This window comes from Sinocyclocheilus anshuiensis, unplaced genomic scaffold (genome assembly GCF_001515605.1).
Source record: "Sinocyclocheilus anshuiensis isolate Anshui unplaced genomic scaffold, SAMN03320099.WGS_v1.1 scaffold1155, whole genome shotgun sequence".
NCBI classification, from domain to species: domain Eukaryota; kingdom Metazoa; phylum Chordata; class Actinopteri; order Cypriniformes; family Cyprinidae; genus Sinocyclocheilus; species Sinocyclocheilus anshuiensis.
In genome coordinates, this window is record NW_015542398.1 from 248642 (window position 1) to 264222 (window position 15581).

The window sequence follows — 15581 nt, forward strand, 5'->3', positions numbered from 1 at the left end:
AAAAAAAAAAATTTTTTATATATTTTTATTTTTTATATTTATATTTATATATATTTTTATATATATTTATATATTTTTTTCATATTTTTCTCTTTTGTATTCCACAGAAAAAAAAGAACTCATAAAGGTTTGGAACATGACAGTGAATAAATGATGACAGAATTTTCATTTTTGGGTGAACTATCCCTTTAAAAAAAGTAAATCGATAAATTGATTTGTTGGAAAGTGTACAAGTTTTCAGTTTCAATAGTATTCAAGTACAATTATCCAAAAGAATACTTTAGTACAGAAGTATGATTCAATTATTCAAGTACATCCCTGATTTTATGAAGGGCCCATTCAGCACTAGTTTATTTTGCAGTCATGTTTTTGAACTGTTATCAGCTGCGGTTTGTAATATTAATTTACTTGCACACTTATTCATCATACAAAATAAATTACATGACCCATAAAGGCTTACACAAGAAAATTTGCAAATTAAATGAGCCATGTATTCAGTATCTGTTTGAATAAATGAAGCAGTTGGGATTTACAGTAATTGAGTTCACAAAGCAGGAAAAACCAGGCCAAAGTGTTTAACCGAGATTCAAAATATGTAAAGCAGGTTTTCAAAAGCATGTTTGCTGCTTTTCAATTACATTCTTGACATGTTTATTATGTATAGACACTTTGCATTTTTAGAGCATGTCTTTTGGAATGAAAAGACAAGTACCCATACTGTATAATCAGTGAAAGCATGTGTCAAAGATCAAAGGTTTTGTTTATGAGTTGAAACACCAGTATGAGTCAGAGGTGTTATTCTAGCCATCGAAGGAGGGGCTACCGCTGGGTAAAATAAAGCTATTAGCTCTGATAAGCAGCCAGCTTGATCTGCTTTGACTCACACTGTTTTTTCTGCTAATAAGTAGCAATACAACTAATCCCATATGACAGCTGGGATTATTCTGAGGGGAAAGAGGGAGAGAGATGAGGGTTAGGAATGTAGTTGTGCAGAAGGAAGAGGTCATTATGTAGACGAAATGTAAATCCATTCTTACATAATCCTGTCATATTTGATGTAGAGGTGAAAAGCATATATTATCAATTATAGGGGTTCTGTACAGCTAATTGTCATGGCCAGTGACTGACAGATTCATACTGTGAGTATGTGCCATGCTGAGACCAGTGGTTATGATGATTTTGCTTGCCGGATGATGTTACAGCCTATTAATAATGTATGTTCAACAGTCCAAAATAATAGTCTTTTTTATTTTGTTATTCTGCTTTTTGATGTTAAAGGCATAGTTCACCTAAAAATTAAAATTCTGTCATCATTTACACACCTTGTTTGGTTATGGGTAACCAAACAGCTGATGGTCACTATGACTTCCATAGTATTTTCTTTTTATTATTATGGAAGTCAAAGTGGGTCATCAGCTTGATGGTGAGTAAATGATAACGGAATTTAAATTTTTGGCTGAACTATCCCTTTAATACATGACAGCAAGGTAACCTTCCTGAACTGGTCAATTATGTGAATTAATTCATATTCACAAGTCTAATATTCATAATAGATTAATAATCTTTTTTTTTTTTAAATACGTTTTTCAGGGTAACTCATTCCAGAATATCACACTAATAACAAAAATACCTGACTTTAGATTGGCATTAATTTTTTAACAACTATTAACTATTACAAATTGCATTTTTTAAATGCATACATTCTATTTGAAATCTCCGCTTCGCGTCGTGGCTGCATAACCACCTCGGGTGTGCATTATTTTCTAATAATTCAACGGCAATTATTCCTTACTTGTAGAGTAGAATTCTACAATTGTGTGTGCAATGTGTCTGTATTGTTTTGGTCTTAATGTCAGGACAAAAATATGCCTTTACCCACTGAAATGTAATGAAATATAGTCTATACTAGGAAAGAACTTTCCTAGCCAATAGAATTACACATTTTAATATCAGCCAACTAAACTTTGTTCAGAGGGCTAAATGGTCCCCCCCAGCTCCAGTGCCAATGGTTGTTTCTATTACATTTCACTATAATATAGTGCAGCCCACATCAGATTTTCACATTTAATTGTGTTTCTAAATCAGTGACTTTCTCGACTATTCTTAGAGAGGAGAAACTTATGATAATGATAAACTAAGATGATCAAAATGAGGGAGCTATGTCCTAGGAGGGCTCTTGCAAAACCATGTTTGACAAAACTAATTTCCTGTTAGACCTCTTTATTTGGACGAGAGTGTAATAAAGTGGGTGATCTCTGACTGAGTTTCATTATCAGGGGGACGTTTAGAGAGATCTTTGTCTCAGGGTGCCAATAGTTTTTCCATCAGGGGACACCAAAGTGTGACAGTCTCAGATTAAGCTCACTTTAATGACACACTTACACTCAGTTAAGACTGTCAGACAGAGTCGGGCCGTTCAGCTACAGTCCTGGAGGGCCATGCCATCAGTCCATGTCTGTTTGCTTTGAGGTCATCTATATGTGTAGAAAAATTGTAAATGCAAAAGTCTCAAAAAATGTTTAAGCAAATTGGCCAATAATAACATTATATATGACTTAGTCTATTTTTGCTCTGACAACAAAGTCACAGCAGAATAAACCATACTGCATCTCATAACAACATGAAGTAGTTTTGTTCTTGAACTAATTGTCTGCATGAATTATTTAGCGACTCACCCATAAGGACAGTCACTTGTTTCGTTACTGAATGAATCCGTGTTCTTGAGTGAAGCATTTAAGTGAATGAATTAACGAGACACTCATAAAGACAATCACTTGTTTGGTTATTTTAATATTTTTTATATACTATTTGTTTCGGCCTTTGTTTTGGCTGTGGAAGCATGGTAGCGGGCTTTGTTTTGAACGCACTTCATTCCATGAAACGCTTATTCTTTCTTCTCATTTATTCAGGTAAATAATTGACCAACAAAAACATATTAAAATTAAGATACAAATTATACCAAACGAAACTCGTTTGAAAAAAGGGATTCTACAATCAAAAACGTATTAAGTGGTCAAAAAATTATGTCTGACCCACTTCCTTTCTTCCGGCGTACTGCCGTCCAATTTAGCACGCCCTTATGACGTTTACAATTTTCTTAATTAGCAAATCGAACTAAACAAAACACAAACAAATAATATTTAAACATAAATAATATAAAATACAAATACTTTCTTAAATGGCTACAACACTATATTTTGAGTAACTGTTTATTTTTATATTTTCAATTGTCTGTGTTTTCAGTCTGTGTGTAACCTTTTTTCTGGGAAATATTTAGCAAATTAAGCAAAGGAAAGAAAACTGCTTATTAAGTGATTTCATGGCTCTTACTCAAGGGTTAGGTGGCCTTGACCCGGGGTTCAAAATGTACTGTAATTATATATTTGGTATTATTTGAATGGCAGTTCTGTAAATTCGGTCATTGTGACCAAATTATGTTTTGGGAGAACATCACCAGTGAATATTCTTTGGAATTTTTCTTTGCCAGCTAGGACAGGTTTTCAGGTTGGTTCTGTCCAGTTTTCTCATATATGGCAATAGGTTTCTGTCAGGTTCTAGTTTGTCATTTCTAAAGCCCCTAACTTATTTTGTGTGAGAGTCTGTGAAGTTGGGTCTACTTCCTGAGAGAGGAAATAAAAACATTTTCAGGTTTGATCAGGTTGAGTCTTTAATATCTGAGCGCACCAGTCAGGTTGGATCACGATCTTGTTTACGGGCCAGATTCAGGTTTTTATTTGATGTCTAGCTTTGAGCTCCCTCACTGAACGGCATGTTTTGTTCAGTCATTGTTATAATCCCACTGCAGCACAATGAAGTTTCAAGGAAAGCATTGTGGGACACTGTGTGACCTGACAGGAGTGTCGTTTACTGCTTTTAGGATGGTTATGCTCAGCTTTCACATTAATGCTGCATGTTATGTTTCATTTGACAACCAGATGTCAGTAACATTAGTCAGTAACATCTTTCAGGGGTTTAATATATGCTAAAAAAATATCAAGATGTCGAATCAATGATTAACTGTTCCATCACACCCTTTTTCAAGTTTTTGCAGTGGACTACATGTGACACACTGCAAAATGAGAATGACACCTGCACTATAAACGTATCCAAGCGTATCACACTCACACATACACACGTAGTCCCATCCAGATGGATTGTCTTCACTCTCACTGTTGAGCGCAGCACTGAGCCGCTGGTGAGAGACTGCAGTTATTTCAGTATCATTGCAGTCTCTCTCTCTCTCTCCTCCCTCCTTATAGTCTCTGATTGAGCATCATTCTCACATGCTATGCTTTCATGCCTCCTCTTTCACACTCACACTCACTCTCTCCATCTCTGTTAGCCTCACTTTCACTTACAGCCCCAGTGATCATGCCGCATCCCTCTCTCCCTCTGTCCTCTTCTCTGCCTGTCTGCTTTCGTTTAAATATTTCTTCATCAAACTGACTCTTTTCAGGGCCAACCGAATCGCATTCGCCTGTTTTTGGAAAGAGGACATTTAGATGCGGGACGCGGCGGGTTTTTCACCTTGCAGCTCACTTATTCTGGACAGGTTTTGGGAGGGGGTCTGGTTCCATTTTGGAGTTTCAGGAATACATCAATCGCCCGGTTTGCAGCCCACCGAGTGTTTTCCCAGAGTTCTGGAGTCTGTGGCATAGCTGTGCGTCTCCTGAGGTGCACTTGGACTGCTCTTATAGTCTCGGTGAGGAGCGTGGGCTGAAGAAAACCCCCCTCAGCCCATCATCAGCCCGAGTAGGAATACCGTTGAGGGTCAGCTAAGATCAGTGGAGGGGAAAGAGTGACAAAAGGAGGCAAAACGTAGAGGCAAAGCAGCATCGCACAGGTTAAGAAGAGCTTCAAACGGCGGCACAAACGGGTTCAGCTCCTGTTGGGAAAGAGAGCAAGAGTTACAGAAAGAGAGAGGCAGGCTTTCATTTGTAAACTCTAAACTAGTGACTATAAACTCTTCAGTACTTGAGAGCCAATCCAGAACTCTTCAATCAATCCTGATACTTTTGGGCTTCCAGGACAAGCTGTGTCGGTTTTTCCTGCTCAAGTTCCTTTGCAGTTAACAGCCATGCAGGTGTCCTTCGCGTGTACGGATCACGGGTTGAAGGCCCCGCGCACCAGCGAGCCGAACAAGCAGAACACGTCGAGTCCGAACACGGCCAGCGCAGCACGGGCACGGTTCCGAACGGTGGCGCTGATCGCCCGAAGCCTGGGCTCCTTTGCGCACAGGCACCACATTTCCCTGAAAGAGTCAACTGGAAAACTCACTGGCATGAAGTACAGGTACAGAAAACTTCTGGCAACCACCGAAAATTTGATGATAACATTGTAAAATATCAGTTATGACACAGTTTGAGTGTGTCATTTGAGAATTCTGTTTTAACACTGACAGGTATAGTTTTGATAACTCTGATCTTTGTTATTATTTTTATTCTCAGAAAGACATGCAAAATGTTTCTATAAAAATAGCAGTTTACTCTGTGAATGTACAGATTTTACAACTTGTTCCAGTAAACTCTGTCCTTGAAATCTTAAACGGATATTTCATCCAAAAAATGAACATTTTGTTAATTTACTCACCTTCATGTTGTTTCAAACCTGTATGCATTTCTTTCTTATGTAGAACACAAAAACTGATATTATGAAGAATGTTAATAACCAAAAAGTTCTGGTTCCCATTGACTTCCACAGTATATTTTGTCCATACAGTGGAAGTCAATGGGTACTGAAACTGTTTGGTTCTTTAAAATATCTTCTATGTTCCACAAAAGAAAGAAAGTAATGCAAGTTTGAATTTTAATTTTTGCGTGAACTTAAATGTTTAGTTCATGAAAAAAATTGTTTTTGTTTAATGGAGTGTTTAATAAAGTGAGTTGGTGGAGTGATTGATGAAGTGAAAAGTAAACTGTGATTGGCTCCATTGTGAACAGTAGATTACTTTATTACGCACTCAAAACAAACAGTGGTTTCTCGTCTTGTGTGTGGAATACTGCATTGGAGGAAAGGCTGGTGCAGAGAGCTGAAACATTTGGGGTGTGTGTGTGCGTGTGCGTGTGTGTGTGTGTGTGTGTGTGTGTGTGTGTGTGTGTGTGAATTTGAGAGGGAGGTGTGAACTAATGGATTTTGTGCTGGAAATAATTAATTGCATCTGAGACACAAGTATACCACAAGCATGCAACAGTTATCACATATCTGCTAGTTTCCATAACGACAGAGAACTAGCGGTTTGCCTGCACTTTACTCTAATTGGACACATTAGCTGTTGGACAGGGGTCATAATTGGGCAGTAGGGTAAACCTGATCACCCTCGGCTGACATCCAGCTTCACGCACTCATGTTTGACATTTATTACTTTTCTACACTTTCATTTAATTAATTGTGTGATTAAAAGGGCCGCATCATGTGGAAATTAGTTTGTCCTGATATTTTGAAATAAGATTTTTATGTACTATGAAAACATACTGTCACTTTCAGAACACCTTGTGCTGTTCTCGGTTGTTTGTAGCTCCTGCTTCTATAACCTTTCCAAAGGATTCCAGTGTTAGGAAAGTGTGGCTGAAACTTATTTTTAACCAGATCCATGTTATTTTAATTTTGAGAGTTTATGTGGCACATTTCAGCAAGGATTGTTTTGTGAACGTCACAAGGTAACGCTGGCATTGCAGAGAAGTTGTTATTGAAAGATGGAGCAGTGCAAACTACATCAATCCTGTGCTCCATGTGCACAGAGCTGTTCATTTTACTGTTTAAATGGACAGCAGTTAGATGGTTTGTGTTTAACCATCAGAGGCTTGCAGGGCACAACTTCTTGCAGAGAATTCTTATAGGTTGTTTTCACAGGGCAAGGTTACGCATGAGTAATGGCCCTCTGTTTATTGGATATCCCGGAGAACAAATATCTGTCTCTGTGGTTTAATCAGCTGTCACTCACTGTGATTTAATCTTTAGAAATAGCAATTGCTCTGACAGCGTAGAACCTCGGGTGTTTTTGTACACATCACATTTGTGTAGAAGAAGTGCTGCTTACATTTTAATATCTTTCTGTTGCACAAGAGTGTGTGCCTTTGATTTAGATTGTGTGTTTGAAGTCAGTGGTCAGAATGAATGTATTTGAATAATGTGTGACATGGAAGTAAATTGCTGTTCCATCTCTGGGTTTGTTCTGCTCAGGGTCCAAATTTAATGTGCCAATGGCAAATATCGAGAAAATGTACAGGCCATTAATATGTTTTACTGTATTTTGCATAATTTCCTTATTTTACTTTTTCCATTTTTATGGAGAATCATATACTGGATAATTTTGTTCCTCATTTTAGTCAGGTTCAGACTTTATTTGGGTTGCATAACCATAGGAATGTGTCACTGCATGGAATAAATCATTTTAAAAATGTTTACTTTTTATTTGATTTTAAAATTACATATTATATTATATATTATAGTATAAAAATAGCATAACAGTAAAAACTAGAATTCTTATATTGTGCTTAAGCTGTATTATTTTGGAATTCTGAAAAATGTTACTGTCAAATTCAATTTACTCTCTAAAACAAAAAATATTGCTCTCATTTCAAAAGTTTGTCATCATAACCCTGTCTGTCCTATAACAAATCTGAGCAGTAAGGCTTTTTTCGGTGCTCCGACTTTATAAATGACAAGAAACCTTAAGATACAGTTTAAAACTTTGATGTCCACATATTTGTAAAGGACATATGTTAGTGTGTCCAAGGGATTAAGCATTAGCATTGTGTGTGTGTGTGTGTGTGTGTGTGTGTGTGTGTGTATTTGTATCTCTCTCTTTCATTTTCTCAATTAATAAAAGTGTAATTCTGCCTGGTATTTCTGAATTCCCAGCTCTAAAGCAAACAGTTGCAGTGTTTCATAGCTCACTGGCCAGTGCTGCAGTCCAGATGGGCAGTCGTGCTGTGTGTGTGTGTGTGTGTGTGTGTGTGTGTGTGGGGGTGTGTGTGAGAAACACATTTAAGCAAGCTATAGATCATGGAATGCTGGACAGATTTTTGTGCATTTGTCCTTGTCATTGTATTTGTGTGTAGGCTTCTGTTTTCTTGGCCATTGGCCTATTAGAAATCAATCAGTGTATGTGTTAGTTTCATTTAGCTTGTAAGCATTTTTCTTCACACCATAATGGTCCGTTGTGCTAATGTGTGTGTTATTGTGATCTTAGATTTATCAATCTATCTATCCATTGTTAGTTAGTTAGAAGGTAGGCAGGTAAATTATATGTTTTAAGCAACATTAGGGTGAGTAGATGATTATATCATTTTCATTTTGAGTGAACTATGCCTTTAACTGTCAGATGAGCTCTGGGCTGCTCAGACACTGCTGAGGGACTAAACCTGATTTTGCTGGAGAGAGAACTGAGGAACATCCTGAGGTGCTTAGAAAATCTCTTCCTGCTCACAGTTACCCATCTGTTAATAATCGTATTGTGTTATTCATTTGCTGATGAGGCTTAATAGTTTTGTTTTTAAAACTATTTCATTTTTATTAAAAGACTGCACGCATACATTCACACACACAGTGGTAATATCATTCAGATCCCACCCGCACGCACACACACAGTAGTTCCCCTGACTGCTCTAAATTCATTATCAATTCTGTTTTACGATGACTACAGTATCACTAATGAGGCTTCACACTCACACACACTCTCACAAGCTCGTACTCCTACAACAGTCTTGCTGAAATGCTTAAAGCAGGTGGACGCATCCTTTTAACGGTCATACTGATAAATATTCGAGTGCTTCTCTTTTATCTGTCAGGTCCTCCAAATGCTGCATGTCGTTAGTTTATTAATAAAACCCTTACAAAAAAATACTGTGACATGCCAAATGTCACAGTAAATAAATGTATGAGGTAAAAATATTTTATAATATTACGGTTTTACTGTACTTTCGAACAAACCTGTGCAGCATAGTGAGCATAAGAGACTTCTTTCAAAAACATTTAAAAATCTTACAGACTCCTACAGACAAACTTTTGAATGGTAGTGTGTTTTGAACGTTTACTATGGTAGTAATATGGTATTCTCGGAGTACCATATAAAAACCATGATCCATGAATTTCAGTAAAAAAATGGTTTGTACCATGGTACGGCAGTGGTATCACATGTACTGCTATGTTATTTTTATATATATCATGGCACTGAAATTCATGTATCATGGTACTCCAAGGTACAAAAATACCAAGGTACTACTAAGGTATTCTGAAAAATAAATACCATGGTAACATGTCCAAAAAACCACAATGTTAGTAATGGTATTACCATGGTTCATGGTAAACCATGACACTGTGATAGTGTCTAAAATGTGGTACCAATTAAGTTACCATGGTACCATGTTCAGAATAACATGTAATTTCTATGGACAGATGGTGATACCACACTTCGTAACTGATAGATGTGATTCTGTGTTTTTGTGTTATGTGTGTTTTGAGCATCCAGTCAAACAAGGAAAAAACCTGTTGTGTTTCTGTATACTCAGTCATGCACATGTACAAACAAATCAGACCTGCTTTCCTGACAAGACACATGTTCTTCATACACCTTCCTCTGTATAATGTCAATTAAACGATTCATACAGTTTCCATTGGCTTGCTGAGGCATTTCTGAGCTCTTCTGTCATGCAGTGTCTCAGTTCTCCAGCTCTCTGACTCAGCTTGCTGTGATGAGGAAGGATCTGTTGACACCCAACAGTGTGCGTGTCTGCTACCCGGAAAAAAGACATAGGCCTACACACCCATCACGCGGAGAACAGGGAGTTTTAAATTATATATGTCTGCAGCTGAGAATGTGCTGTGGTTGTAATGTCACACAGACTAATAATGGCTGGGAAAATGTCAGACAAAAAATATTGAGTGGGAGATGATGTTTGGCGACATCCATCGCTTTTGCAACAGCTGCATCGCAGTGAAGGATGGAGATGCCATTTATAAAGACTACAGATTTGTCTTATTTGAAAAGGCAATAATCTGAGAAGCTTGACCTGACCTGCAGGGACAAGATAGAGTGATTGAGTAGGTCATTTTTTACAGAGTGTATCTGTTAATTTTGTTTAAAGCTTACCCAGATCATTTAAGGGGATGATACGCAGAAAGTTGGAGACGGATCTGTTTGGAAGGGAATGTGAACTGTGCATGCTGATTTGATATTCTCACCATAAACTGAAAACCAGGAGGTGGGTGTCCGTGAGCCAAAATCAATGTTCTTGGTTTCCCTCCAAATGCATACTAACTAATATCCTGCGAGTCAATGCACAGCTTCACAACCGCACAGAAATATTCAAGTACCATGTCTGGTTGTTCCTCCTAAAATAATTCCCCAAAATGCAGAAACTCCATGTTGATTGTCTTATTATGATACAAAATCAGGTTCTGAGGCTGGCAGGTTTGGATCCAGACATCAGGAGCTGTTGCTCTGGTATTTTTTAACTAAAAAGAGAATGTGAGTGGTGCAAAACCCGCCACCACGATGTTAAGGTGTTGTGGGTGGTTGCCAGGATGTTGCTATGTGGTTGTTAAGGTGCTCAGAGTGGTTTTTCATGATCTGCTCTGCATTTGCTTGGATTCTCTGAGTGTCTCTATGATTTTGCGGTCAATAAATATGGCTCAGGTCCCTCCTTCAATGTAAGTATGGTATTTTTCATCTACCTGTTGAAAATTGTAAATCCAATTGCATAGAAAAACAATATCACAACCTCTCCTCAACAATACACATTATCTGAAGTGTCATTTAGTTCTGTAGCACAAGCAAATTACATGCCAAAGTTTATTGCTTCAGTGTTTGTTCAGATGGATGGATGGATACATACGATGGATGGGTGGATGGATGGATGGATACATACGATGGATGGGTGGATGGATGGATGGATGGATACATACGATGGATGGATGGAAGGATGGAAGGAAGGATAAACGGCCAGATGGATACTATAGATGGATGGATGGATGGATAGATAGATAGATGTCCTTCCTGCATTCAGTAAAACACACACCAACTGTTCATCATAATTACAGGAAGCAAACAATCATTTAAGTAATTTGAGGACAGTAATGGTGAACCTAGAACAATTTGATTTGTGGTGAAGAGCTGAGGTGTGGGTTTAAAGTGAATGAGGTGTTATCTCTGACTCAGTCAGGCATTAAGAGGGAGCCACATATCAGAGTAGAGGAAATTTTAATGATGGAGGAGTTGAAATGGATTGCTGAGGTTTTACTGTAGATTGAAACCAGGGCTGCTGTTAAAGTCACATCCTCACTCCGATGAATAGAACTGTGGCTAATGTATTTTATATTGTAGCCAATAAGATGATCTAAATAGGAGGCTAAAGCCATAAAAAGATCAGATCCAAGACTTTGGGGCATAAATACCAGCCGGCCATTTTGTGTGGGTGCATTCACATGTACTTTTTAAAGCTATTTAAGAGTTTTGTTCTCTGATAATAACTATCTTAAATCACTGAAGTGCTGTAAGAGTCACAATGGTCTCTATGGATCAATTATTCAGTTGTTGTCCACACTGAGAGAAAGTTAAAATGGTTTCCTCTATGTCCAAAAAGAAGGTCCATTATTCACATGCACCATAGTGGGAGGTCATGAATGCTTTTTTGAAAACCAATGCTTGAACAGTTATTACATTAGAGGTGGCTTTTTAACATTTTAATTTTACTTTAACTTTTAAAATAAAAGTGTTCAGTGTACAATGAAAACATTTCAGCGTGTATTCATTCATGAACCTGTCACAGTTAAACGTTATTGAAGGTTGGGTTTTCATCAAAGCATTTTCTGAAAATTTTTAAGATGTTAAAAAATATAAATTATAAGGATGCATACATACAGTACCTATTTTATTTTTCTACTTTATAATGTGCATTTTTCTTATTAAAATAAAATAAAATATCATAAAGGCACTAGAGGCACAGTATGTTATGTCTTTGATAACAGTTTTTCCCACTCTCTCTCCACAGGAATCTTGGGAAGTCAGGACTGCGAGTATCATGCCTTGGACTCGGTAAGCATTTTTTGATTTATAAACCAGCAGCCATTAACCATAAAACACCAAAAGGTCGCACTGAATATAAGTACTATAGATCAGTGATACGTTCACACAGTGTGTTTCAATGAAGTGCAGGCAACAGTGTGTGTTTGAAGAGTCACATGATCTCGAAAAAGTTGTCCTCCCTCCATTCATATTTAATTTATCATGAATTAAAACACAAGCTCACTAATTGCCTCACACACTCCACACACAGCAGGAGAGTGACGGGTTGAAGCTTAATTTATTCTCTGTTCCCTTTTATTTTTTACGAATAGATGGTTTCATTAACAAGCCTCGTGAACTAAACATAATGACTGTATAAATCTGTTGTTGACTTCTCTTGAGATATAAACGCAGTGTGGCTTAAATAGCAGGAGGTTCTAATGCTACAGGACTCATGCATGACTACGCAAGAGAACATGCCTGATTCAGTTCATTCCAATTTGTGCGTTTTATTTTTATCGCTATAAATCAATGCAAGACACACAAGAAAATTACAGAATCAGTTCATTAATTAATTAAATGCAGGAATTGTAATGGTGTGTTAAAAAATTCAGTTTATGTTTCACCTCCAAGAGCAAACCATCTCTGCTCTCATGAAAACCATAGGGCATTGGAAACTGAATTGGTTGGTGTGGACTGAACTAGGATAAGTGAACTGGCTTTTATTGTTGTCATACTAAAGGCTTTCAGTAAGAGCATTGAGGAACAAACAGCTGCTATTCCACCATAAAAAAAAAAAGCCCTGGGCTTATCTTCACAACACATTTCCAAATGGTGTCTCTCTTATCCTAGATCAGATTCTTCCTCTGTATGAGTCCTTCCTCCTTCCTGCATCCAAAAATACACTACTGTTCAAATGTTTGGAGTCAATAAGATTTTTAAAATCTTTTTGAAGTCTCTTATGCTCACCGAGGCTGCATTTAATAATAATAAAAAAAACAGTAATATTGTAAAATATTATTACAATTTAAAATAACTGTTACATGAGTTGCATTGCATGAAGTTGCTGTCAGCCGAAATGGTCAAACTCTCAATAGCCCCTTTCGAATAGTAATACCAGTAAATTGCCATAAAATTACTGGAACTTACCAGTAAATGCAAAAATGCGCTGTTCACACCGGTGTTGGGTGTGTAAACATGGAGGGGTATATGAGGTCAGTGTTTTTGTTGATGTTTTCATTTTTATGTCAAATGTTCACATTCATGCAGCTGCTTTTGGCCCAGAGACATCGTATTAGACGACTTCAAACTGAACTACACAACACGGAGTAAATGTCTCATCTGCATCAGAATGTTATGATTGGCCCAGAGTAGACGTCTTACGTCAGCGTGTTCTGAACTTGTATGTGCTCATACCGGTAATCTTGTTCTGCTGGTAATTTACTGGTAATGTTACAACTTCTCATAACGGTAAATTGCCGGAACGAATTTACCGGTATTTTTGAAAAGGTCCTGTTCACACATGATCTCTTAACAGTAATTTACTGGTAATTTACCAGTAAAGACAGTATGTGTGAAAGGGGCTAGTAAATGTGAATGAAATGGATTTAAGTGGCTTTTATTGTTATTTATTTGCAAATGCTTTCTGTATTATTTTAGCACACAATTGAGTATACAAATCAGCAAACAGAGCAAACATGCTCACAAAAAAGCTGTGCTGAATGAAACTTGCGACTTTTGAGAATAAAACTCAACCAATCAAGGAGCTCGCACCTGGTTATTCACTGGTGGTTAGTGATTAAGATGCAGATTTTGGTGCTGAAATGTTGTGGGAAAGTGCCGCAACTCACCCTTCAGTGCTGTTATTTTCCTGAGACGTCAAAGGACATTGCTCGGGGTCAGACATCACAAACATTAGCCACTTGATCAAACACAACAAAAGCACTGCAGACTGATAAGATTTCAGTGCTTCAGACATGCACTTCACTGAATACATGAGGACAGCTTTCAGTGGAAACCACCAAAGCTGCAGTAATTTTTTGTATGGGATTGTGTGTCCACATGTGCATGTATAAATGTATGTTCGTGTTCATGTACGTCAGTGGTGTTTGCCCAAAGGCTATGATGGAAGCACAGTGGAGCTTTTACAAATTTCATTAAAAAATGACATTTATTTATGTACAAATTATCTATATATTTCTATAAATCTATAAATACTGTAAAATATACATTTAAATAAAATATATTAAATACATTTCATCTGTTAACTGTCACTACTAGTGAGCTTGACACTAATTTTTTATTGCCTTTTCCCCATCACATATTTTAGTAATCGTCCTAAATTAGACATCATTTGTAAGCTTAAACATTCAAAATTCATCCTGTGAAAACCGTTTTGAAATTGAACATTGTTACCATGGGAATGGTACTTTAAATCCCTTTAGCAGGCTCCTCCCCTTGGGTGTCGTCAAGTATCATATTACAGAATTTACTACAATATTTCATAGTTACAACTTTCTCTAATCTTTCTAACACATATCGTTTGAAAGGTCTGAGTCTCAAGATTCCAAGATTTGTGATGGAAGTAATACTGTGACAGAGATTTATAAGATAAATGCACCAAAAAATGTGGGTGTCACCTGGTGGTTATTTTGGTATAGTGCCTAAACAAAATCTCGCAGGAACCTCCATTTTTGTGATATCAACTTAAAATTTGGAACATAACTTACTTAGAGATATGGCTTCGATTTAATGGCAGTTTTAGATTCAAATATATTTTGTAAAATATTTATTTTAATTTAAAAATCATGTTTCATATTTCATTCATTACATTCATTTGCTAATGTAAATTAATATAAAAAATTGTCAATCAGCTCTAATACATGGGGAGATCCAGGATTAGGCAGAATGAGCCTGTTATTCCCTTGTTTCTCTCAGTTGTTGAGCTGACGAAGACCCTGGTTCACACCGTTGTTCACAGTAGCTGTACGCATAAAGTTATCTGGCAGCATACGAAACATAAGAAAGGCGCCAAATGTTCCTTATCGTTACGCAGGTGTCACCAAGGGAACGTAACACTTGCAAACGCCCACACTATTTCCTAATTTATCCTACAACCCATGAGTGCTTGATCGCCATGGGAACAGCTGATCACCCCCAACGGTTTCCCTTACCCTGAAACACAGTCTGGTGTCTCATGGGATGCCAACAGATCCCATAATATTGAAGCCAAGGACACCAGTGCTTGCTGGAGAGATGCTCAACCCGCAGCCGGGGTGAGTTTTAGGGTGATAGTAGGTGATTGTGACAAGGACGTGGGGCAGTGACTGCAGAGTCTTATCCTGACAGCAATGAATCATGGGTGCTTTAGACTGCTGGCAGTGTAAGTCAGGCCAAGAATAACCTCAGGAAAGAGTCCTCAGGAAAACCTGAGACAGTTTTTTACCAAGAATCAACCTATTTTTGTCTCTTTCTTTGTTGAACTGAAGTATTTATTTTTGATGCTGTAAATTTCCCTATCAAAAAGCACATATATAAATATATATATATATATATATATATATATATACATGAAAGA

General features: G+C 37.3%; 1 protein-coding gene across 1 annotated transcript in view; it reads left to right on the plus strand.

Moving 5' to 3' along the window:
* Positions 1-4309: 4309 nt before the first annotated feature.
* Positions 4310-15581, plus strand: part of LOC107692887 (voltage-gated potassium channel subunit beta-1-like) — a 31967-nt gene continuing 20695 nt past the window's right edge. Inside the window, exons 1-2 of the mRNA XM_016492097.1 lie at positions 4310-5292; positions 11991-12034. Of these exons, the coding sequence (XP_016347583.1) occupies positions 5078-5292; positions 11991-12034 (259 nt within the window). The 5' untranslated portion in view covers positions 4310-5077. The remainder of the gene's footprint in view (positions 5293-11990; positions 12035-15581) is intronic.